The sequence below is a fragment of the Myotis yumanensis genome, unplaced genomic scaffold, assembly GCF_028538775.1.
Source record: "Myotis yumanensis isolate MYYU_CA2020_CCGP unplaced genomic scaffold, mMyoYum1.0.hap1 SCAF_23, whole genome shotgun sequence".
Taxonomy (NCBI): domain Eukaryota; kingdom Metazoa; phylum Chordata; class Mammalia; order Chiroptera; family Vespertilionidae; genus Myotis; species Myotis yumanensis.
Genome location: NW_027223774.1, coordinates 14,380,115 through 14,405,211, shown reverse-complemented (window position 1 = coordinate 14,405,211; position 25,097 = coordinate 14,380,115). Strand labels below are relative to the sequence as shown.

Below are 25,097 nucleotides of genomic sequence, written 5' to 3'. Positions count from 1 at the left end.
AGGGGCTGGGAGAGGGTCACCATTGCAGAACCGAAACTGTTCTTATAACTGGCAGTGTTTACATCTTAATCCCTTCACCTTTTCCACCCAGCCTCCCAATCCCTCTCCCATCTGGCAACCATCAGTCTGTTCTCTGTATCTATGAGTTTGTTTCTGTTTTTGTTTTTATTTTTTATTTTTTTTAAATATATTTTTATTGATTTCCGAGAGGAAGGGAGAGGGAGAGAGAGATAGAAACATCAGTGATGAGAGAGAATCATTGATCAGCTGCCTCCTGCACACCCCACACTGGGGATCAAGCCCACAACTTAGGCATGTTCCCTTGACTAGAATTGAACCTGGGACCCTTCAGTCCGCAGGACAACGCTCTATCCACTGAGCCAAACCAGCTAGGGCTGTTTTTATTTTTTAAATATGTTTTTATTGATTTTGAGAGAGGGAGAGGGATAGAGAAATAGAAACATCAATGAGAGAGGAACATCATTGATCAGCTGCCTTCTGCAGGCACCCCTACTGGGGATGGAGCCCACAACCTGGCATGTGTCCTAGCCAGGAATTGAACCTGTGACCTCTTGGTTCCTGGGTCAATGCTCAACTGCTGAGCACACCAGCCAGGCTGTTTTTATTTTTTAGATTCCACATATAAGTGAAATCATATAGTATTTGTCTTTCTCTGCCTGATTTATTTCAATTAGCATAATACCTTATAGGTCCACCCATGTTGTCACAAATGGCAAGATTTCATTTAAAGATGACTTTTTAAAACTAATCCTATATAATAAAAGGCTAATATGCAAATACTAGTAGACCAAAAGGCGGAACAACCAAACTGAACAACCGGTTGCTATGGCATGCGCTGACCACCAGGGGACGCTCGCAGAACATGGCGGGTGTCGGCAGCAGGCGGCAGAGCACGGAACATGGTGGGCGTCAGCCGTGGCGGGATGGTGGAGCTGGTGAGCAGGGGTGCCATACCAAGGCGGGGCATTGGTCGCTGTCATCAGGGCAAGCCTCTGGTGATTACTGAAAATTCTTTGCTCCTGGGTGCCGCAGTCCCACCTGGCACTCTTACTTGCTGCTGGTGCCTGGTGCTGGCCCTGATCTTTCGGCACCATCAGTGAGTGCGAGCAGCAGCTGCCAGCCCCTATCGCCCCTCAGGGTTTCTCTACCTCCCCCTGCTCCTGAGGGGTGATTGGGGGCAGCAACAGCCACCGCTCGCACCCACTGCTGGCACCAGACCCAATCACTCTGCACCGTCAGCGGGTGCGAGCCGGGCCAGCGCCGTCAGCACATGGGAGCAGTGGTGGGAGTGGGGCTGCCAGCAAACAGGGGACCCGGGGCCACAGCAGGAGGGGTCGGGCTGGGGCACGGAGGATGGGCCTAGACCAGTGATGCGTGTCAGAGGTGACCCGTGAACTCATTTTTTTGGTTGATTTTTCTTTGTTAAATGGCATTTAAATATATAAAATAAATATCAAAAATATTAGTCTTTGTTTTATTATGGTTGCAAATATCAAAAAATTTCTATATGTGACATGGCACCAGAGTTAAGTTAGGGTTTTTCAAAATGCTGACACGCCAAGCTCAAAAGGTTCACCATCACTGGCCTAGACCCGCCCCTGTGCCCACCTCAGCCTCGAAGCCTTTCAAAGGAACTGATGAAACAGTTCCTTTCAAAGTGCACAAATTCGTGCACTGGGCCCCTAGTAATAATATACAGTAAAGACTTCCAACTTCATTCCCCCTTCTATCTCCAAGCTCATCTATTCCTCAACCCCAGGGCTCATTCCTGCGCCAACCTTGCCCTAGCAATCACCTTTCATTTCATTCATTCCTTCTCCTAGGCTTCCCAGGACTCTGGGCTCTCAGAGTACAATGTTGGACAGAACAGACTCAGATCCAGCCCCAGAACACTCCCTAATACACAATAGGTTCTCAAGAAAAGCTTTTAGAATGAGTGAAAATGGGCTTAAGTCCACACTGGCAGGATAAACAGTTGACCCTTCCAGTTAATCTTTGAAATTTTCTGGTTGACAAGCTCCAAACTGAGTGACAGGGCAACATGCCAAGGCCAAGGTTCTTTCCCAGATGAACCCCGACTACTTCCCCAGCCCCATCTCCCTACTCCCTCCCACCCAAAGCTACGCTGCTTCCCTGAACAAGGCCGGTTCTCTCAGGCCTTTGCCACTTGTCCTTTAAGGCTCTGCTCCAAGGTCACCTCCTCCAAGAAGGCACCCTGGAATCCAGACAGAGTCCCTTTGTCAGTGTCTGCGCTGCGGGATTCAGTTGAATATTGCACCCGCAAAGCCAAGAAGTATTGCACTCTGCAGGGCCCATGGTAACTCAGCTGGCAATGCTCCTCCAGGCCACCAGGGGGCGCTTTCAAAACACCGCCAGACCTGGTGGCTTAAAACCCTGACACTGGCTGCCAGTTGCTCTTAGGATTAACAGTTAAGATGCCTTTTGGGTTCAAATCCTGGGTCCTCCATTCTGAACTCGGAGCTAGTGACAGCACCTCTCCAAACCTCTATTTCTACAGATATGGTCTTCAGGTGGATCAGGTGGACTGTGTCCTATAAAGTGCTTGGAACAGTGTCGCGTTTAGGACGTTCTCAGATTATATTAGGGGCAGCAGTATGCAGGGCCTCAGCAGGAAGCAGACAGAAAATTCAAGCTGAGTGACAGGGGCGAGTTTAATAGAGACTCTTGACAGGGTGGTGCAGCCCCCAGGGCTGGAAAGATGGGAGCTTCTGTTATCCCCAGGCCTGCATGGCAGCTGTTACCCAGGTGTGCGGAGAGGACCTCCTGATTGGAAGTGTGGTCTTGGGTAGAAGGACAACCCCACATCAGGGAGGGAGCTAGGGAATAAAGACCCCTCCCTCACCCTAACCGGTTTGGCTCAGTGTAGAGAGCGTCGGCCTGCGGACTGAAGGGTCCCAGGTTCAATCTGGTCAAGGGCATGTACCTTGGTTGCAGGCACATCCCCAGTCAGGGGTGTGCAGGAGGCAGCTGATCGATGGCTCTCTCTCTCATCGATGTTTCTAATTCTTTATCCCTGACCCTTCCTCTCTGTAAAAAATCAATAAAATAAAATAAAATAATTTAAAGACCCCTCCCTCCAATCTCTCACCAGTGTCCCCATTGACCAAACCAAACAGGAAGCTAGAGGCCAAGAACGGCCAGTGTCATCCATACAGAACGGCCCAAGGTCTGAGCACATTCCCAAGAGTATGACAGGGAAAGGCAGAGAGTGGGTCTGAAAAAGCAAACAAAAAAGATGCAGCATACTCTTACTATTACTGATCTTATTATTAAGAAGGTAAGAAGAATACTAATAAAAGTATTGATTGTTTTTTTAATTCCTCATCATGGTGTAAGAGGTCCTTGAAGGTCTGGTCCCCCTCTTCCTAACCTGTTACTCCTACCTCCCCTGTTGCTCTCTGAAACGCAGAGGTTGCCCGAGAGGGGGTGGGAGAGAACCTTCAGGTCTACACGTCTGTCATAACTCCTTTAACAGTGCACTTAGCCTTTGTGCGTCTCAGTGTATGTAAACTTTACCTGAAAACTAAACAAATGAGAATGAGCTGCAAGTAATATTGAACTTCAGTTTTTTGTTTGTTTGTGGGGTGTGGGTTTTTTTTAATTCTCACCCTAGGATATGTTTATTGATTTTAGAGCCAGAGGAAGGGAGAGAGAGAGACAGAGACAGAAAGAGGGAGAGAGAGGGAGAGAGAGACATCAATCAGTTGCCTCCAGGACATGCCCCAACCGGAAATCAAACCCACAGCCTTTTGGTGCATGGGATGATGCTCCAAGCGAGCCACCCTGCCAGGGCCGAACTCTTGTTAATGTCACACATGGGATCGTGTGGAGAGGGAAACGTACCGGTGACGGCAACTCACTTTGAAATGACGGGCAGACCCAGGGAGAGAAAGGTGGGTGAGTATGTGATGAAGCAATTAGAGTCAGCTGGTAATTGTGGAATCCAGGGGATGGGTACACCTGTGTTCACTGTAAAATTATTTCAACTTCCCTGCATGTTTGCAGTGTTTCATGAAACATGTTTGGGAAAATATAAAACATTGGCGAGGGTGTTGAGTCAGCACAGATGTTTGGGTTTTCTTGGTTATCGGGGCCGAGAAAACAGAATTTCTCTGGGACTTTCCACAGAAACCACAGCCACTTCCCTGCTGCGCTCGAGGAGGAATGCTGCCAGCGGCCCAGGCCCCGCTGCTGCGGAAGTCAGCCTTTCAGTAGAAAACGCAGGGAAGAGGAGGCAGAGACCGCGGCCTCTGGTGGAAAACCCTGCGGGGGAGACATCTGCTTCGCATCTGAGCTCATTTATTATTCAGTCAACAGACATTTATTGAAACCCTCCTCGTGTCTGGCCCTGACGTGAGCAGCCAGCGGCGCTAAAAACAGCCCTGGCATTGCCCTCAGGGGACTGAAATCCAGGGGCAGAGAGAGACTTGTTCCTCAGATGCAGATGATGTAAAGGGATCAGGACAATTCTGGGGGGAGCCCTGGGGCGGTGGGGGCCCCAGAGGAGGCACCTGATCCCGACTGGAGAGGGCTTCCTGGGCTGAGTCTTGAAGGAGCAGGTGTCAGCCAGGCAGAGAGAGGGCAGGACGGAGGAACAGGAAGGCTGGGCGGTGAGCAGCAGAGTGTGGTGCTCACAGATATGTCAGTCAGGGTGGGGAGAGGCTGAAGATCAGCCGGGAGCAGTGTGCACGGTGCTGAAGGGCAGGTCTGGCCTCAGAAGCCGAGGGAGCTTCTGGGCCTTGTCCTGACAGCGCTGGGAAGCGGGAAGGGTTGCAGCTGGTGGGAGGCCTTGGCCAGATCCGCACACAGGCCAACTGCAGAGCAAGTGGAGGGGGTGGGGGAGGCCCCAGTTACGCCGCCCTGACAAACAACTGCAGAACGCAGGGGCTCAAAACAAACAAGGTGTATTCCTCACGCGCTGACATTTGTCTCGGGCTCCCAGGGCCCTCTTCCCCATCGTCCTCACTCCCCCACCCTGGCCCTGCCCGTCGGGAAGGTGGGTGGTGCTGTTCACAGAGCAGAGAACATCCGCTCAAATGCTTCCACTTGGAAGCACCCTTGTCGCTCCTGCTCTTATTTCTGTGGCCGCACGTCTTGCAGGTGCGGGAAAGGCGAGCCTCCCCGGTGCCCAGGATAGAGGGGGCCTGGCTATCGGTGACCAGGGGCAATGCCACCATGAGATGTGAGCGCCAACGCAGCGAGAACAGGACGTAGGCAAGACGCGAGGGAGCCTGGACTCAGAGAGGGGACATAGAAGAAAATGGATCGATTTGAGAAACATTTGGGAACCACACAGAGTTCTGTATCTGCCGGTGGTCTGTCCGAATTCCTTATTCCGAAAAATAAAAAGGAAAATAAGGAAAAGGAAAAAAATCAAAATAAAAAAATACAGGGTAACATCTACATGCCCAGAGCGTTTCTAAACCAGTGCCGTCCAATAGAGACATGATGTGAGCCACATATGTTGTTTTTAACTTTTTAGGAGCCACATTAGGAAAAGCACAATGAAACAGGTGAGGTTATCATATTTTAACCCAACATATCCAAAATATTAGCCTTTCAGAATGTGATCTATACAAAAATGATCAGTGAAGTATTTTACGTTCTTTTATTTTTCCTACTTAGTCCTCAAAATGCTGTATTTTACCTTCGCAACATGTCTCTATTCAGACCAGCCACATGTCTCTCTTTCTTTTTTTAAAAAACTACAATACATTTTATTTACAAAATGTATATACTGAATACTATTCGTGTTTTGTCACCATGGAAAGACCTCCACAGCCAAGTCAGAGAGGCCGGAGAAAGATGGGGCCCGCGGAAAGGCAGGGCCGCCATACTGCACAGGGCAGACACAGACATAGTGGCTAGCTGGTATCCTCACAACAACCCTGTAAACTAGGCACTAGTATTGCTTCTCCTTTAGAGAAGAGGAAACTGAGGCACAGGAAGATGAGAGACTTGCCCCAACTCACAAAGTGGCAGAGGAGCAGAGTTTTGGACCCAGACAGCGGAGCTCCTTGGGTACCGACTGAGATGGGCGGCTACACAGGTCACATATAAGGTGGGTGAGCGAGCACCCACGGGGCCACTCCACCCTCAGGGGATGGCTAAGCATAGACAGAATGATTATTATTTTTTAAATATGTTTTTATTAATTTGAGAGAGAGAGAGAGAGAGAGAGAGAGAGAGAGACATCGATGGGAGCCTGCACACCAGGAATCAAACCGGTGACCTTTTGGTGCACAGGATGACGCACAACCAGCTGAGCCACACCAGGTGGGCGAGATTGATGGTGATTTTGAGGACCCTGCAGGGGAACCCACTGTTGGACCCAAGCAAGAGGGCGTGGTGGGATGAAGGGATAGGGGAGAGGATTGAATTACCTTCCCCTTACTTGCCAAGGAGTTAGAAAAATCCCCTTGGGAATCTGGCTGCAGACTGGTGGCTGCAAATGCACAAATGCCGATTCTTTATGTTGGATGTGAGACAGGCCAGGAAGCCAGGACAAGTGGGACAGGGAAACTGAGACAGATGCCGAACAAACCCAGAGCAATTTACAGCAGCTACAGAAGGTCACCTCCCGACAGATAACATCTAGGCCTCAGTTGTATTTCAGCTCCAGACCCAGAAAAGCAGAGAAACCAGGTGGGCCACGCCAGGACCAGCTGCCATAACTGACCGCCCCGCCCTGGCACTGACCAGTCCGTGGAGACCAGGACCCTGGAGGAGCACACCTGGAAAAGTGATGAATATTCTGCTGAAACCCTCCCCGAGACTCCCCTGAAATTCCTGCTGCCAGAGAGAAATAAAAGCCTCAAGACAAAGGACCCATGTCCTAACCCAGTGGTTCTCAACCTTCTGGCCCTTTAAATACAGCTCCTCATGTTGTGACCCAACCATAAAATTATTTTCGTTGCTACTTCATCACTGTAATGTTGCTACTGTTATGAATCGTCATGTAAATATCTGATATGCAGGATGGTCTTAGGCGACCCCTGTGAAAGGGTCGTTCGACCGCCAAAGAGGTCGCGATCCACAGGTTGAGAACCGCTGCCCTAACCGGTTTGGCTCAGTGGATAGAGCCTTGGCCTGTGGACTAAAGGGTCCTGGGTTCGATTCTGGTCAAAGGCATGTACCTTGGTTGCAGGATCAATCCCCAGTAGGGGGTGTGCAGGAGGCAGCTGATCAATGTTTCTCTCTCACCGATGTTTCTAACTCTCTATCCCTCTCCCTTCCTCTCTGTAAAAATCAATAGAATATATTGAAATTAAAAAAAATAAAGACAAAGGATCCAGGACACACTCTCCTTCTGGAGAGCAGTCCCTGCCATTCCTTTTCCCTCTCCCCCCACTCCTTCCCCCACAGGCATCTCCTAAACTCTCAAGGACCCCATGAGGCTTGTAACCAGGGGAGCAATGGGCAACGGCAGCTCATCCCAGGCCAACCCCCGAACCTGTTCCCAAGGCCCCTTTTCTCTGACTTCCCAGAGAGCGAGGGCAGCCAGCCTAGGCGATCCTGTTGCTTCTTCATTGCTAAGCCTTTTCCTGTTTTACGGTTCCCTCACAGTCACCTGGACTCACGTTTTGAAATGTTTCCTGCGTGAAGTCAAAAACCCACACACTACCGCTGGCCCCGGGCAGACCCGCCAAGAGCCACGCTCTTTTTCCGGTAACAGGTGAAGCAGGACCCGGGAGTGGGCTCCTTGTGAAGTCACAGGAGTGGGCCTCTCTTCAATGCCTGTGTGGTGTGCCTGCCCTGGAATAAAATTCTAGTCTCTCCTCGAATCACCCTCCCTTTGCAAATGGGGAAACTGAGGCTCAAGAAGGCACAGGCTTGTCCAAGATCACACAGGAAGGATGGAAAAGTCCCCTCCCACCCCCATCCCTTTCCAGAGGCAAGAGCATTTATTGCCTTGTGGGTATTTTCTGAAATACAGTGGGGCCTTGACTTAGAGATCAAGCTCGTTAAGGAGCTCGTTAACTCAACTTACTCTATCAACTCAGTGCAAAAAATCAGCCGAGAGACAGCTGGTATCTCAAAAAACTCGTTAGTTCTTAGTTCGGACACTCGTAAGTCAAGGCCCCACTGTATCTATAAACATTCACACAGAGATCATTTTTTAACACAATGGTGGCACACTGTTCTGCATCTTGCGCTTTTTTTTTTTTTTTTTCATGAACAAGATCAAATTCTCTCCAGATGATTATATATAGATGTGCCTTGTGGGTTGTTTTTTTTCATATGTTGCATTTTTTTAATTTTTCAATTATAGTAGGCATTCAATATTATATTCATTTCAGATATAAGTGATCCTGGTAAGTCTAGTACCCATCTGACACCATACATAGTTATTATGATATTATTGACTATATATTCCCGATGCTCTACTTTACATCCCTGTGACCATTTCATAACTGCCGGCTTGTACTTCTTAATGCCTTCGCTTTTTTCACTTAGCCCCCCAAAACCCTCTCCCCCTTGGCAACCATCAGACTGTTCTCAGTATTTATGAGCCTGTTCCTGTTTTGTTTGTTTGTCTTCGTTGGTTCTTTAGATCCCACATATAAGTAAAATCATACGGTATTTGTCTTTCTCTGACTTATTTCACTTAGCATAATACCCTTGTCTTGTTTTGTTCAGTGTCCATAAAGCACCAATCTGTCTAAATGTACTACAATTAACTTAACCAGTCCCCTCTTAATAAACTTCTAGGATATTCCTAGTTTCTTGCCATTACCAATACTACTGGAATTCAGAGCCTTTGAGCAGACCTTGTGTCAGCCATATGAACCCATCTCTCCACGATGAATTCCTCGGAGGAAAACTGCCAAGTCAAACATTATGCACGTTTGTCACTGTGAAAAGCATTTCCAAATTGCACTCAAATTCCCCCTCTGCCGCTGGCTGACCGCCCATTTCTCAAAGGGGCTTTCTGCTCTCTCTGAACGGCTTGAATGTTTGTCTCACAGCAAGAAGGTCTCCATGTGTTTCTTATGCAATTAAAATGAAATGAGCCCTTCCTTAAAAACACAAGCCCGGAAGAAGAGAAACCAGCAAGGCCAGTCCCAGCAGACGCTCCGCCTGTCTCCTGCCTGCTGCCTTGTCCCCAGCCAGCCCTGCCTGATGTTGAAATCTGTTTCTCAAGCGTAAACATGGACCTCAACGATCAAACTTTGGGAAAAACATGGGCAGCAGATGAGGTCATTTTTCTCCCTCTGTTGCTTTTCATCTGCCTAGATTCCCCTGCCCCTTGTGTCCTTCCTCCGTCTCCTCCTTCCTCTTCTCTTCCTCTGACTCCTGATTTAGTGAGTGCTGTGCTGAAAACATTTTGTTTATTTACTTATTTATTTATTTACTTATTTATTTATAAATATATTTTTATTGATTTCAGAGAGGAAGGGAGAGGGAGAGAGAGATAGAAACATCAATGATTAGAGAGAATCATTGATGGGCTGCCTCCTGCACGCCTCACACTGGGGATCGAGCCTGCACACCGGGCCCATGCCCTTGACCAGAGTCGAACCCAGGACCCTTCAGTCCACAGGCCAACACTCTGTCCACTGAGCCGAACCATCTAGGGCTGAAACGTTTTAAAGCTCTGTCCAGTTCAACAAAAGAACACTTAAGTTATGCAGAATCTTGCATTTTTTAACAAGAAAGAGAAAAGGAAAGGAAAGCGCAGCTAGGAGTAGCCATTGGAAGAGCAAAACAAAGATCTACTTTAAACACGTTAAGCTCTTCCTTTGTTGTCCTTTCCTTCTTGAACAGAAGCAAGTTGGAGAGGGGGATGCAGGGCTCAGAATAGGGTGGGATAAGCAGGTGTCCACCCCAGGGGCTGTGGGGTGTGGGCAGTGGCAGCTGTAAAAGACTGGCTACTTTCAGGGGAATTGAGCACAGAAGTAAGTATATCAAGGACATTGAGAGCCAAAGTTCTCACTCATAAAGAAATGAACTACAATTATGCAAAGGGAGAAAACGACTAGTAAAATGAACCCTATATGAGGGGTTGGAATTGGAGATAGAGTAACCTCCTGATTTTCAAGATATAGAGTTAGATGTAGAATAAATATAGATGTACGTGTGTGTGTGTGTAAATATATCCATATTTCCCACTTCTGTCCACTGAGAAAGCCTGGGTGCAGCAAGAACCCAATAGCAACAACCACAGCTATTGGTCCCAAATCGTGGTTTCTACATGTCACCCTCCAGCCAGAGCCGGCTTGAGCATCAGCCCTCTGACTGAGGGTCTTGGGTTCTGTTCCAGTCAAGGGCACGTACCTCGGTTGCCTCCCAGCCCAGGTCGGGGAGGGTGCAGGAGGCAGCAAATCTATGTTTCTCTCATATCGATGTTTCTCTCGGTGTGTCTCTCCCCGTCCCTTCCACTCTCAAAATTCAATGGGGGGGAAAATATCCTCGGGTGAGGATTAACAAAAATAAGTAAGTAAATGTCATCTTCCAGTGAAATGTTCCTGGAGTAAAGGCTAATTCTAGGACGGGCACCGTGAAAGGACAAGGTAAGCCTGGCAGGCTTGTTGTGCCAGGAAGCAAAACAAACAAAAAAATGCTCGAAGAATGATGGGGACAGGTTGAAAGGACTCAGCGACCAGCTCACAGGAGCTCCCACAGGTCAAACTGGGGACAATTGGAACATGAGAACAAACCATGACTATAAGAGATTATAATCCACCGATGCTATGAGTCTATAAATTAATAAATCAAAAGTGTGATGAGGAGCACTCTCACATCTTTCTTCCCTCTCAGGCATGCATCTCCTAAACTCTAAGGGTCCCCACAAGATTTGCAACAAGGGGAGCAACGGATGGCAGCAGCTCGTCCCAGGTTTACCTCCTGAGCCTATCTCCAAGGCCTGGGACGTACTTCCCTCTGGGCCCACACAGCCCCACGTGGCTCACTTTCCTGTCCTGTTTCCAGGCTCCCTTGTTCTTCCACCCTAAACCCTTCCTTGTCTCACTGCCCCCAGCTTTAATAAACATACTCTCAAAATAAAAGAGAAAATGTGGTGAGGAACGGGACATTCACACAGCCCCTGAATGTCTCCCCAGAAAACACCTTCATTACAGAGCGGGAAAGGGTGACTTCCAGGGGAGAAGCCTGGAAGAACCGCCTCTCCCAAGCGATCAAATCGACTTGTCCTGAAAGCGACCCTCCTGAGGGGGTGTCAGAGAGCCTAACATCTCCTGGGACACTCCCGCCAGAGATGCATAACCCGAATCTGATCGGGAGAGGATGCAGACCAAGGCAAACGATGGACATCCCACCCCAAAACTGGCCTGTGATGTTCACGAGAGTCATGACGGCCAAGGGAAGAGGGGAGAATTCTTCCAGACCAAAGGAAGCTAAAGAGACAGGACAGCTCAGTGCAACAACAGAGTCCAGCTTGAACCCTTTACTGTTGTTGAAAAGAAACAGGCCCAAAGTGCAGGTTAGTCTCTCCCAGGAAGAGAATTTTAAACCAACCCATCTGGAATTTCCTGATCCGCACGAGTGAGGTAATCTGCCCATAAAACCTTCCATTTTGTACAGCTCCTGGGAGCTGCCTTCTGTTTGCTAAGTGGGACGCTGCCCGATTGGTGAATCATTCAATAAAGTCGATTAGTATTTAAATTTATTCGGCTGTCGCCTTGGAAAGCCGAGTTACCCAAGTGGGGCTGCTGTCAGCATGGAGTTACCTCAAAAAACTAAAAATGGAACTGCCTTATGGCCCAGCAGTGCCATTTCTGGGAATTTATCCAAAGAAACCTGGAACACTAACTCGAAAGAGGACATGCACCCCTCTGTTCATGGCAGCGTTATTTACAATAGCCAAGATTTGGAAGCAGCCCAAGTGCCCATCAGTAGATGAGTTGAGAAAACAGCTACACAATGGAATACTACACAGCTGTAAAAAACAAAAAAAAAACAAAAAAAAGCCGAAACCGGTTTGGCTCGGTGGATAGAGCGTCAGCCTGTGGACTGGGGGGTCCCAGGTTCGATTCCGGTCAAGGGCATGTGCTTGGGTTGCGGGCACATCCCCAGTGGGAGATGTGCAGGAGGCAGCTGATCGATGTTTCTGACTCTCTGTCTCTCTCCCTTCCTCTCTGTAGAAAATCAATAAAATATATTAAAAAACAAAAAAAAGGAATTCTTACCCTTTGCAACAGCATGGATGGACCTGGAGAACATTATGTGAAATAAGCCAAAGAACAGCAAGTACCAAATGATTTCACTCACATGTGGAAATGAGCTAACAAGCAAAATAGAGACACTCATAAATACAGAGCACGCAGGCAGCTCTCGTTGGGGGTGGGGTGTTGCAGTGTGGGGGAGGGGTGGGGATTGAGCAAAAAAGAAAGAACTCATGCGCATGGACAACAGTGCGGTGATAGTGGGGAGTTGGGGGCTGGAGGAGGAAGAGGGTATGGAGGGATAAATGGTGATGGGGAGAAAAGTAAAATTTAATTTAAAAGTAAAAACAAAAATTAAAAAACACGTACTGCATGACTGAAAACTAAAACAAAAGACCTGCATGACATCATTCTAACAGGTAAATGTACTCGGCTGAATTTGTGTTAATACTGTGAAGGCCATTTATTGGGACAACTGTTGACACTTGAATGGAGTATGAGGATTAGATAGTAGAAACTTATCAATGCTAATCTTTTTTATGTTTGAAGTTATCCTTTGGTTCCGTGAAGGTCCTTGTTTGTAGGAAACACACACTAAACATTGTGGGACATAATATTGGCCACTTACTCTCATATGATTTAGGAAAATTAATTTCTTGGTACTGTACGCACAACTTTTCTGTAATTTTGAGATATTTCCAATTAAAGATTAAAGCAGTGCTTTTTGTGTTTTTGTTAATCCTCACCTGAAGATATTTTTTCCATTGATTTTTAGAGAGAGTGGAAGGGAGGGAGGGGGGAAAGAGAGAGAGAGAGAGAGAGAGAGAAAGATCGATGTGAGAGGCACATCGATTGGGCCCAACTGGGTTGGGGATCCAACCTGCAACCCAGGTATGTGCCCTTGACCAAGAATCGAACCCAAGACCCCTCTGTGTGAGGACCGATGCTCTAACCACTGAACTCACCGGCCAGGGCTAAAGCAGTGCTTTAAAAACTTGTTTGAGCACATAGGAAGTAAGAAGCTTTTTTTTTTTACTTTTTTAAAAATGTTTTTATTCATTTTTAGAGAGAGAAGAAGGGAGAGGGATAAAGAATTAGAGACATCGATGAGAGAGAAACGTCATCAACTAGCTGCCTCTTGCACACCCCCTATGGGGGATCGAGCCGGAAACCCAGGCATGTGCCCTGATCAGAATCAACCAGTGACATCTTGGTTCCTGGGTCGACGCTCAACCACTGAGCAACACTGGCCGGGCAAGAAATTTTTTTTATATCAAGACCAGTACAAAACATGTTTGTGAACCTGAAACAAATGCAGCACAAAACAACATTCCTTGCTTAAAAAGATGATATCAAATATGGTTTTTAAGAACTGGAATATAACACAGAAAAATAAATCCCAAGAGAAACGGTAACTAGATAAGCCCCAACACCACTGGTAGAGACTCGGTGAATTGATGTCATGACCTACCCTCTCTGCCCAGTCTTCTTGCAAGAATAACAAGAGCGCCGAACCGGTTTAGCTCAGTGGATAGAGCGTCGGCCTGCGGACTCAAGGGTCCCGGGTTCGATTCCGGTCAAGGGCATGTACCCTGGTTGCGGGCACATCCCCAGTGGGGGGCGTGCAGGAGGCAGCTGATCGATCTCTCTCATCGATGTTTCTAACTCTCTATCCCTCTCCCTTCTTCTCTGTAAAAAATCAATAAAATATATTTAATTAAAAAAAAGAATAACAAGAGTAAACACATACTGTATCGGTTGAATCACACCCGGGCTCTGTCCTAAGTACCGTGCAGATATTGCTTAATCCTCACAACTACTTTAGACGGAAGGTAATGTTAATGTCCATCTTAAAGTTGCAGAAACTGAGGCCACGAAAGATTAAGTAACTCATCCAAGGCCACACAGCTAGGAAAAGGTGGGGCTGGCTAGGAAATTTAGCCCGACTTCACAACACCCTGCAAAAGGGATATTATTATCCCTCTCTTGGCTGATTGGGAAACGCAGGCCCAGAGAAGGGAAATGGCCAGCCCAGGGTCATGCTGATATTGAAAAGCAGAGACTAGTCCCCGAGAACAGTCCTGCACAGTCAGGGAGACATGTTGTCATGCTTAGACCCCAAATCAGGAACCTCTATTTGTTCATTGAACCCAATTATGAGAAGACAGCACTCCAGTTTGGCCAACACGCCAGCGGTCCATCTAACGCTTCCCTGTCCAACATGGCAGCCACAAGCTCATTTAAATGTAAGCTAATTCAAATAAGATTAAAACACTGCAGTCGCACACCCCTCACTTGTGCTCAGTGCTCACGGCTCCCACAATGCACAGCACAGACTGGAAGCTCTGCTGGGCAGGGAGGAGCCTGGAGATTGTTGGCCAGGGCCGAACAATAGCTCCTTCTAAAGGGGGGTCTGGGCTCTTCCGTATACCCTTTCGTTACACGCCAAACGCAGGAGCACATTCCGTCAGATATCCTGTCAACAACCACACGTAACTGTGCTTTTACTTGAAGTGGCACTGTCATATTTTCGTGTAAATTAATTCAGGAAAGAAAAGCCCATTAATTAGCCCATAATCCCCAGCTTGGGTTTTAATCCATGGTCGTGACTCCTGATGGTACCTATAAACTCTCGCCTGGTAGATTTCTTCCCCTGAATGGATTTACCTGGTCGAAGCCAGCCAAGGAGAGACGCTGATTCCGGCACAATTCTGACTCAGCCCATTGGAAAGTTTGTTATGACATTCATCGAAGCAATTAGGATTACAGTACACTAACAACTGAATTTATGCTCCTGATAGACAGGTCAGAGGCAGGGTGGAGACTAGGAAAGAATAACAGAAAGATGAAAGGGTGTTTTTTTTAAAAAGATTAAAGATAAGAGTGAGGGGAGGAAATGCCAGCTGGCTAAATTTTTCCCCAGTCTGTTGCTGACACACTCTCTGACCAGGCCTCGGCTCACCACCAACCGGCGGATTAAAATCACAGGTCTTGCCCTAGCCGGGTTGCCCAGTGGTTAGAGTGCTGGCCCTTGGACTGAAGGGTCTCGGGTTCAATTCCAGTCAAGGGCACATACTTTGGATCCTGTGATCAATCCCTGGCCCTGGTCCAGGCACGTGCAGGAGGCAACCAATTAATGTGTCTCTCTCACATTGATGTTTTTCTCTCTGTGTCTCTCCCCCTCCTTTCCACTCTCTTTAAAAATCAGTGGGGGGGGGGGGAGGGGGAGGAGGTGGGGAGATAAATAAATAAAAAGATAAAATCATGGGTCTTTTCTCTGTTACACCCTAGAGTCCAGAGCTGAAATAATGGAAATTTCCGTATCTGTACTGTCCATACAGTAGCCACATGTGGCTACTTGAGCACTTGAAATGTGACTGAGGAACTGAATTTTAAATTTTATTTAATTTTAATTTTAATGAATTTAAACTTACATGTGTACAGCAACATGTAGCTGGTGGCTACCATATTGGACAGTGCAGCACTAACTGGTGAGCTGTAGATCAGGGCAGGGCCTTCCCGTCTGTGTCCCACAACACCTCACATGCAAACTAGATGTTTTGGGGGCACCCTCTAGGGCAGTGGTTCTCAACCTTCCTAATGCCGCGACCCTTTAATACAGTTCCTCATGTTGTGGTGACCCCCAATTTCATTGTTACAACTTGAACATAATTAAAGCATAGTGATTAATCACAAAAACAATATGTAATTATATATGTGTTTTCCAACGGTCTTAGGTGACCCCTGTGAAAGGGTCATTCGACCTCCAAAGGGGTCGCGACCCACAGGTTGAGAATCGCTGCTCTAGGGTGACTCCCTGGGTCCCAACCCAGCTCTGGGAAAGCTTGAGAAAGTGACTTAATCTTGTTTGTGCCTCAGTGTTTGCATCTGTAAAATGGAGCATAAGTGGACCTCACAAAACGTTAAAAGTTTGGGGACCTCAACAGAGGGCAAAGGGAGGTGCATTGCATGATCTTTCCAACTGGTCTGTTGGTGTGAAATTTTTTATAATCAAAGTTGGAAAACAAAATGCTAATACTATATTACAGGAAGCCTCTGAATAGTCCGTGGTGCCTGGAAAGTGCTTGCCACAGTGCCTGGCACCAGCAAGCAATGGGTGCTTTTTAAAATGCCTGGCAAGAACATATATGCATAGCCCATGGACACAGACGGCAATGGGGCTAGGGCCAGAGGGAGGGGAGGGCGGTCTGGGTGGAGGGAGCAAAGGGGGAGGAAGGGGAGTGGGGGACATCTGTAATAATGTCCACAATAATCAATCAATTAATTAATCAATTATCTGGCACCTGGCAGGGTAGCTCTTAAAGCCCTGTCCCAATGCACCAAGGTTGCGGGTTCAATTCCCATTCAGAGCACAGACAAGAATCAACCAATGAATGCATAAATAAATGGAACAACAAATCTCTTTCAGTGTCCCCCTTTCTCTCTTTCTAAAATCAACAAATAAAAACTTTAAAAACAATAATAAATAAAATACTTGGCAAACATCTATTCTCTGAAAGGTGTCAGAGACAAAAAGATAAAAGAAATAACAGCCCGGCCAGTGTGGCTCCGTGGCTGAGCCTCAATCTATGAACTAGGAGGTCACGGTTTGATTCCCGGTCAGGGCAGAGGCCCAGATTTCAGGCCTGACCCCAGAAAGGGGCATGTGGGAGGCAGCTGATCAATGATTCTCTCTCATCATTGATGTTTCTCTCCCTCCCTCCGTCTCCCTTCCTCTCTGAAGCCAAATAAAAGATATATTTTAAAAAATAATGAAAAAGAAAGTTGTTCAAACCCAGACTCCCCCCTGGGCTCTCTCAGCTCCTCTGTTAAAGGTCTTGGCATTTCTTCCCTAGCTCAGCTTCCAGAGGTTACTGTAAGAAATGAGGTAGAAATGACTCCTTCGAAACACTGTACAAAGTAATCCAACTTTTATTGAGGCCTTTACGTTCCAGAAACTGACCACACAGAGGCTTAAGGCTCGGTCCCTGCCCTTGAGGAGCTCACAGTCTAGTAGGGAAGACAGCCGCTGAGACAGTTCCCACGGAGATGCCGGGCAGGGCCCGCCGCCCGCGGAGGAGGGACCCGCTGCCCCGCTCGGTCCCCCACGGCCCCCCACCTTCCAGGTTGGCTATGGGAAAGCTCATCATGGTCTCTCCCGCGGTCCCGGGGACCATTCCAACTACTCTCGTCACCATGAGGACGGGGAGAGACTAGGATTCGGGGGATACATTTGCTGCCTCAAAAAGCTACAACACCCAGAAGGATATGTACAAAGGTCCCTTTATTTCCCGGAGCCGCAAGCCAGCGCAGCGGAAGCTGGGTACTGAGTGAGGTAAATGGAAGAACAGGGGCTGGGCCAGCCCAGTCCAGTGGCGGGGGAGGGAGGGGAGGGGACCCAGGGCTAGGGCAGGAGCGCAGAGAGGAGGCTCCCAGGCGGAGGAGGAGCTCATAGTAGGACGCCAGCAGCCACCGCCAGCAGAAGAGCCGCCAGCCCGGCCGCGGGCGCTGCCGAGCCTTGGTTATGGGCCCACGTTTTCGTGGGGTATTGCTCCTTATTACTGCGGTCCTGGTGGCCCGAGGCGCCTCCGGCCACGCTGGACTCCTCTTTGTGCGCCGTCTTGGGTTCTACCGCCTTCGGAGGGGTCTGGCTGGCGGGGGCGGGGCTGGATTTGGTGGTGGAGACGGGCTTGGTCGGTGCTCGGGCGGAGGTAGTGACCACCGGGGTGGTGGTGGCCGGAGTGGTGGACCGAGGGACGGGCAGCAGGACCAGGGGCGGGATTCGCGGGGAGAAGAAGGTCTTGTTGCGGAGGTCTGCGTTGCAGCGGGACCCCTTGCAGCAGGAGCCGCTGAGCGTGAAGCCGGGGCCTGTCACCGCGTCCCGGGTGCAGAACTCGTCCTGGACGCAGCCCCGGACAGGCAAGGACACCGTCACGTTGGCTGAGGAGGGAGACACACACAGGCCGGGCGTTGAAGACAGGGCCGGGTAGGCCCCGCCAGAGTAAAACTTAGAGGCAAAAACCTCCAAAGCAGCCCTCGCTGGTATGGCTCAGTGGATAGAGCGTCGGCCCCGGGGACAAAAGGGTCCCAGGTTTGATTCCGGTCAAGGGCACATGCTGGGGTTGCCGGCTCGATCTCCAGTAGGGGGCGTGCAGGAGGCAGCCGATCAATGATTCTTGATGTTTCTATTTCTCTCTCCCTCTCCCTTCCTTTCTGAAGTCAACCAAAATATATATTTTTAAAAAACCCTCCAAAACAGGGACAGAGGGGCTCTGGTTCCATTGATCCAAAAGTCTCAACTCAGGCCCCACTTGGAGAAACACTGTCCCAGTCCTTGGCATAGGATGGGTCACATTTCCTGTAGTAGTTTGAGAGGCTGAACTACAAAGAGAAGAGCAAAAGTCCCCCACCTCCCTCCTGCCCCACCCCCCGCCCCCCCCACACACACACACACACACAACACCGCCAATATTTAGTCCTAGAGTTAGAACTACTCTCTCATCATACACCTGGCAGAGGGGTGGGCGGTGGGAGGGATTGAAGAACTTCATCTCCCATGATTCCCTGAAGCAGAGGCCAAGAGGCTGCCCCACACCTCTCCTATGTGGTTTAGGGGGGCACCCTAACCCCTTGAGTTGTACGGAGTCAGAACCAGATTCCCCCCGCAATGCCCGGGTAGAAGCTTAAAGGTTTAAATATATTTCCCACGGCAGGTCCCTGCATTCTGCACTCAGCAGGCCTCTATGGAAATGCATCTCCCGAAAAAACTAGGACAGAAAGCATCCTGTCCCCATGCCCTAGGACTGCGTTTCTCAAGAAGCTCTGAACACAAGACGAGAACTTAGGCCGACAGCGCCCAGAGTGCGTCGCAGGTAGGGGGACCCTTTGCGTAAAGCGCTGCCGTCGCCCAGGAGGCCTCGGAAAGGCTGCCAGGGCCGCCGCCCCTGCTCCGCGGCTCGCTCACCTGCCGTCAGGGTGACGTTGCCGTCGAAACAGCCCTGGTAGACGCGGTCGCTGGCGTTGTAGCATCTCACGACGGGCGGCGCGGTGCCCTGGCAGGCCTCGCGGCTCAGCCCCACGCAGCTGTAGCACTCGGCGCCGTTGGGCTCGTACGCACTCTCATTGCCTACGAGGGAGAGGGAGCGGGGTGTGAGGACGGGGTCAAGAAGGTCCGGGCCCTGGCCGGGTTGCTCAGTGGATAGAGCATTGGCCTGCGGACGGTTCGATTCCAGTCAAGGGCTCATGCCCAGGTGTCAGGCTCGATCCCCAGGCGTGCAGGAGGCAGCCAATCAATGATTCTCAGCATTGATACGTCTATCTCTCTCTCCCTTTCTTTCCTTCCTCTCTGAAATCAATAAAAATATTTTTTTAATTTAAAAAAAAAAGTGGTTCGGAAAGCACACTTCGGCCTGGGGTGGCTCCAGCCCACGACTCCCCATCTTGTCCGATCTAGTTCAGCCTCTAGCTCCGCCCCACCCCGTGAACCCGCCCCTGACGTGCAACCCCACAGGTGCCTGCAGCGGTGAGGCCCGCCGGTTGCCCCGTGGCCCCGCCCCAGACCCCTCTGCGCTCTCGGGTGCCGGGCTGGCGAGCACCCCTAGCGGATCCGGCCCCACACGCTCCGCCCCTGGGCCTGGGGCCCCCGCTCCCACCGACCTGCGGGGGTGAGCGCTCGCGTGGAGAGGTTGAGCTTGGCGTTGCAGCGGTCCTGGGCGCACTGCTGCAGCTGGATGAAGGCCAGAAGCCCGAAAAGGTCCAGTCCGCGGTCATTCTTGCCCGGGAGTCCGGACCCGCAGCCGCGCACTGCCACCGAGAATTGCCCGTGGACTACGGAAGGGAAGGGGGGGATCAGAGGAGGCGAGGCCCTCAGGAAGAGCCGATCCGAGGAGAGAATGACAAACGGAGGGGCGGAACTTCAAAAAGCTGAACCCGAGGGGCTGCCAGGCCGACAGATTGAACAGAATGGGGGGCAGGGGTGGTAGCTATAAGAAGGCAAAGGAACTGGGAGGCTGACAAGAAGGCACAGGATCAGAGAGGGGCGGGGCCTCCTGGGAGCTGCGGCCTCGGACAGGGGTGGGATGTGGGTCTGAGCGTCCAGGCCTCCGCCTGGGGAACCTAGAAGACTCTACACTGTAGAGTCTACAGAATCTCCATCGCCAGGGCCCCATTGGATAGGGGAGGCTGGGTTGGGGAGAAGAACGTTCTGGCAGGGACAGCAGAAGGTAGGGAGATCGTGGTGGCGCAGATATGGACAGGGTGTGCTCCAGGAGGGGATGGGGTCCCAGATCCTGGTTCTTGCTAGTTCACCCACCCACTTCTCAACTCTCAGCCCGCCGCCCTCTAAGCCCTAATGGCGCGATGGTGTGGCAGGGCCCGGGCCAGGCAGAAAGGGAGGGACTGGGCTGCTGGGGGTGTGTGGCCAAATTCAGGGGGAGTGGCTGGACTATAAGGGGGCGGGGCCTGACTGGAGGCGCTCGGAGGAGGAGGTTCGTGGGCCACGGGGCCCTACTCACTGGTCTCCACCGCGCCCACCGCCTCCGTGCAGACTTCCACGCCCGGCGCGCACTTCACGATCTTGGTCTTCTGCGGAGAGCACCCGTCATCGGCTTTCTGCACGCAGCTGTAGCACTCCAGGGCCTGAGCTCCTGGGGGCGAGGGCGGAGTGGACCGCTGCGTAAGCCGCCTCCCGCCCCCCTCCCCCCAACGGAGGGCGCCCCTTCCCACGCCCTCGCTCCCCAGGACGAGACAATCCTCTTGCACATCCTTTTCCAGGGCAGGAGTAAGGAAAAGCTTCCCACCAATATGGGGTCATGGGAGACAGTGTCCCTTTCCTTCAAGCCCCCTAGGCCCACAGTGGGAGCCCTAGGCCCAAGGAGCCCCATCCCTGGGAGAACCGGAAGCCCCGAGAGAACTCTGCCATGAATGGGGAGCACCTTCCCACACCTCTGCGCTCAGGACGGGAGGATTTTTCCCACAGATGAGTAGCTCAGTGAGGGATCCCTTCCCACAAGCCCCCTCTGCTCAGGTTGGAAGAGTTTTTCCCACAGGCCCCTCCCCCAGGGCAGGAATCGTTCCCACAGTCCCCTCTGCCCAGGATGGGGGACACTTCCCACAGCCCCTTCTGACCAGGGCAGATGATCATTCCCATAGCCCTTCTCCTCAGGATGCAGATCCTTCCCACAGGCCCCTCTGTAGGGAGTGAGGGGACCCTCTTCCCTGGGGCCCCACGCTGCCCCCTCCACTCCTCTCCCCAGAAGACCCACCTTCTTTTTACTTATTTATCTTTTTTTAGGGGTGGGGGAGAGAGAGAAACATCGATTTGTTGCTCCACTTATTTGTGCATTCATTGGTTGATCCTTACATGTACCCTGGCCAGGGATGGAACCCACAACCTTAGCTATGGGGACAACGCTCTAACCAACTTAGCTACCCAGACCTACCTTGGAGCAGCATGGGCAGCAGCAGCAGCAGCCAACCTGTAGTCCAGATCACTGCCTGGGCACCTGCTTTCCTGGCGGGGTCCATGATGCGATCCTGCTCCCTCAGAGTTCCCCCTCCGTGTGCCGCCTCACAGCCCGGGTCCTCTTACCCGAGCTCAGGATGAGTAACTTCCCCCCAGGCAACCTTGGCCTTGCCCAACCAGGCCAAATCAGCGTCCGCTGTGGGGCGGGAGACCCGCCCCTGGGTGCGCCACCCACAGCTGCCAAGGAGGGAAATGGCGGGAGTCCAGGTTCCCTGACGATTCCCAAAAGAAAGTCTGTGTGTTTCGGGGGAAGAGGGGAGAGTGCTGAGGTTCACAGAGGGGTCTACTCGACGCTTGGCACTCACTACATATTTAATGAGTACCTACGGTGTGCCAGCTGTGGTCTGGAGATTAAGACAGAACCAGTGCCTGTCCTCACAGAGCTCACCGTCTGATGAGGGAGACAGATATTCACCAAATAATCATACAAATTGTTATTCACTGAAGGACATTGAAGGAGGAAGTGGAAGGGAGCTGCAAGGAGGTGTGGGCCCTAGAAGGGGGCCAGTCAGTGAAGCTTCCCTGAAGACGTAAGAGTTGTGTGGTCTCAAGGACATGGAGGATTTGGCCCATAAAGGAGGTCGGGGTGGGGGCAGGGAGCATTACAAAACAGAGGGCGCAGCAGGTGCAACGACCTAGAGGTGGGAAGTAGCAAGACCCAGTCAAACTCAGTGGAGAGCAGTGCACCAGGAGCTCAGAGGGCGAGGGAGAAGGGTGGAAAGTGAGACAGAAGCATCAGACAGGGGCCAGACCACTTAGGGCGTTACAGGCCCTGAGAAGGGATTTGAATTAAATCTGAGAAAAGTGGAGAACCTTTGAGAGGGTCTCAATCAGCTAGGGACACAATCAGATTTACTTTCTAATATGATCAATCTGGAAAATAATGCAAATATCCATGAGAAAGTGAAGGGGAAAAGCAAGAGTCGTTCACTAATCCTGTGCAATATTGCACAGCAGTGCAAAAGCCCACCAATGGCCTCAGTGACACGGACGAATCTCAAAAACTCGATGTTGAACTCGAGAAGCCTTAAACAAATAAAACATACATTGTAACTCCACGTAGATGAAGTCCTAGAACAGACAAAACTAATCAGTAGTGAGAGAAGTCTCAGCAGGGGCGACCATGGGCTAGGCATTGTCCCACAGAAGCCGTGGTGAGAAGCCCCACACTCTTCCTCTGGGAGGTAGTTACACGTGTGTACAAATATGTAAAGGATCACTGAGTTATATATTTACACACGCCACTGAATGTACCTCATTATTAAAGAAAGAAAGGAAAAATGCCTCTGTGGCCTCTGTGTGAAAAAGGAAAAGACTCTAGAAGGGGAGACAGAAAGACCAGGAGTCCGGTGGGGGACCTGGGCAGTTTTCCAGGTAAGAGAGAGAAAGGCAGTCCCCGACGGCTGGCCAGGACTTGGCCTGGCACTCACAGTGCTGTCATGGTGTTGTGCGACACACCAACACACCACTACCATCAGACAGGGCCACACTGACCAGAATGGAGCGAGACACAATCAGAACCACTGCATCCGTCACCATGTCTGAACACAGAAACGAACAAGAACACTGTGCAAACCACAAAATGACTAAGCATTCCCATATCCTGGTTAATATATGTGACTGCTTATATATCATATTATATTATATTATATTATATTATATTATAAATTATATTATATTTATTGTACTATACTATAAAGTTACAGCTTTACTCTTGTTTCTCTTGGTTCATAGATAAGATTTATTGATGGCAGTAAAAATAGCAGCTGTGTTGGTTAAGATATTATTTGTCCCCCAGACCCCGTTGGCCACCCACCCCCCACCCCCAATTCCCAACAATGACTAGCACCTCAGTCACAGGGGTGGGGTCACTTGGCATCATGATGAGGGAGAAAGTGAATGACTGCTGGTGAGGTCATTCAGCATTGCCCCCGCCTCCCTGCCTCCCAGCCTGGAATCCCAGCCCCACTTTTGCTGTGTGACCCCGTGCTAAGTGTCTTCACCTCTCTTAGCCGCTGAGGTGTCTGTTCTATAATAAAGGGAGGAGTGTGTCCATGGCGGAGTGAGGCAGTGGGCAAAGTATCAAGTCTGGGATCCTAATCCTGCCTCTGCCATCTCCCTGCCGTGTGACCTCAACCAGCCGTGTCTCCTTCTCTGAACTTGGGCTGCCTCCTTTGCCAAATGGGTCTGAAAACCCCTCTCTGGAGGGGCGGAGGGAGGCTGGCTGGTAATGCTATTATTATCGTGTGCTCAGACGCAGGAGGCCCTGCAGGCCCCAGCCGCGTGGGAGAGTTTCAGGGAGGAACCCTAACTGGCTGGACCAGAAGAACTAGCGTCTTGGGAGGGAATGGGACCCAGGGTGGGGAGCCTCCTCCTGCTCAGGCCTGCCCAGATTCTGGGCGCTGACCCCCACCTGGCCCCAGACCAGAGAGCAGAGGGAGGTTTGAACGTGGGGCCTCTGTTGAACCTGCTCAGTGACTCTTCCCGGCTCTTCTCCTCGGAGGCCACTGGAAAAAGATTTAGAATCTGGTCCCCGGATGGATGCACAGAGGGGTCAGGGTGGAGGCAGGCCGCAGCACCGGAGTTCACGCCGGGGCCTCAGACAAGCCTGGGGCCATATCCACTACGGGTTTCCTGTCCCCTGGGACAGGGCAGGCTCAGCCCAGTGACGTTCTCGGCCTGTCTCAGACCCAATCCCTCTGGGATGTACTGTCTGGGGTATGTTAGAGAAAGGGTAGGGTCAGGGCTCAGTGCAAAATGAAACTTTGGGGACCCAGTTCAAAAGGCAGAAAAGAGTGCCCTTAAAAGTACTAAAAATAGCCCTAACCGGTTTGGCTCAGTGGATAGAGTGTCGGCCTGTGGACTGAAGGGCTCCCGTCAAGGGCATGTACCTTGGTTGCAGGCACATCCCCAGGAGGGGGTGTGCAGGAGGCAGCTGATTGATGTTTCTCTCTCATCAATGTTTCTAACTCTCTATCCCTCTCCTCTTCTCTCTGTGAAAAATCAATAAAATATATATATATTTTTTTTAAAGTACTAGACATAGAAATGCTTTCTTCCACCACCTCTCTGGGCCCCTCGTGGTGTTCAATGTCATGTTCCCTTGGGCACAGGGATACTTGTGGGGTGAGCACAGCCCCTCACAGATGTCTAGAGACCCTGCCCCACAACTAGAGCAACCTTGGCTGTGGGTCCTCCTTCCACCAGCTGCCCATTGCCACGTCCCACCCTGAGATGCCTGACCCTGAGCTTTCCATGTACACCCAGGCCCTGCTGGAGCTGGAAGGTGGCAGTGGTCACAGGAAGGGGCAGGGAAAGGAAGGCAGACTGAACCCGTTCAGGGGAAGTGGGAGATGGAGCCAAGGCTCCAATCCCCCCAACTCAGGCTTCATATCGCTCCAGACTTC

General features: G+C 50.6%; 1 protein-coding gene across 1 annotated transcript; it reads right to left on the bottom strand.

Moving 5' to 3' along the window:
• Nucleotides 1-17,081: 17,081 nt before the first annotated feature.
• LYPD3 (LY6/PLAUR domain containing 3) lies at nucleotides 17,082-21,745 on the bottom strand. Its single transcript, XM_070402100.1, has 5 exons — nucleotides 21,608-21,745; nucleotides 20,681-20,812; nucleotides 19,824-19,994; nucleotides 19,132-19,293; nucleotides 17,082-18,107 (listed from the first exon to the last, which is right to left on the bottom strand). The coding sequence occupies exons 1-5, from the start codon at nucleotides 21,690-21,692 to the stop codon at nucleotides 17,617-17,619; spliced, it is 1,041 nt and encodes a 346-aa protein (XP_070258201.1). The 5' UTR covers nucleotides 21,693-21,745; the 3' UTR covers nucleotides 17,082-17,616.
• Nucleotides 21,746-25,097: the final 3,352 nt, after the last annotated feature.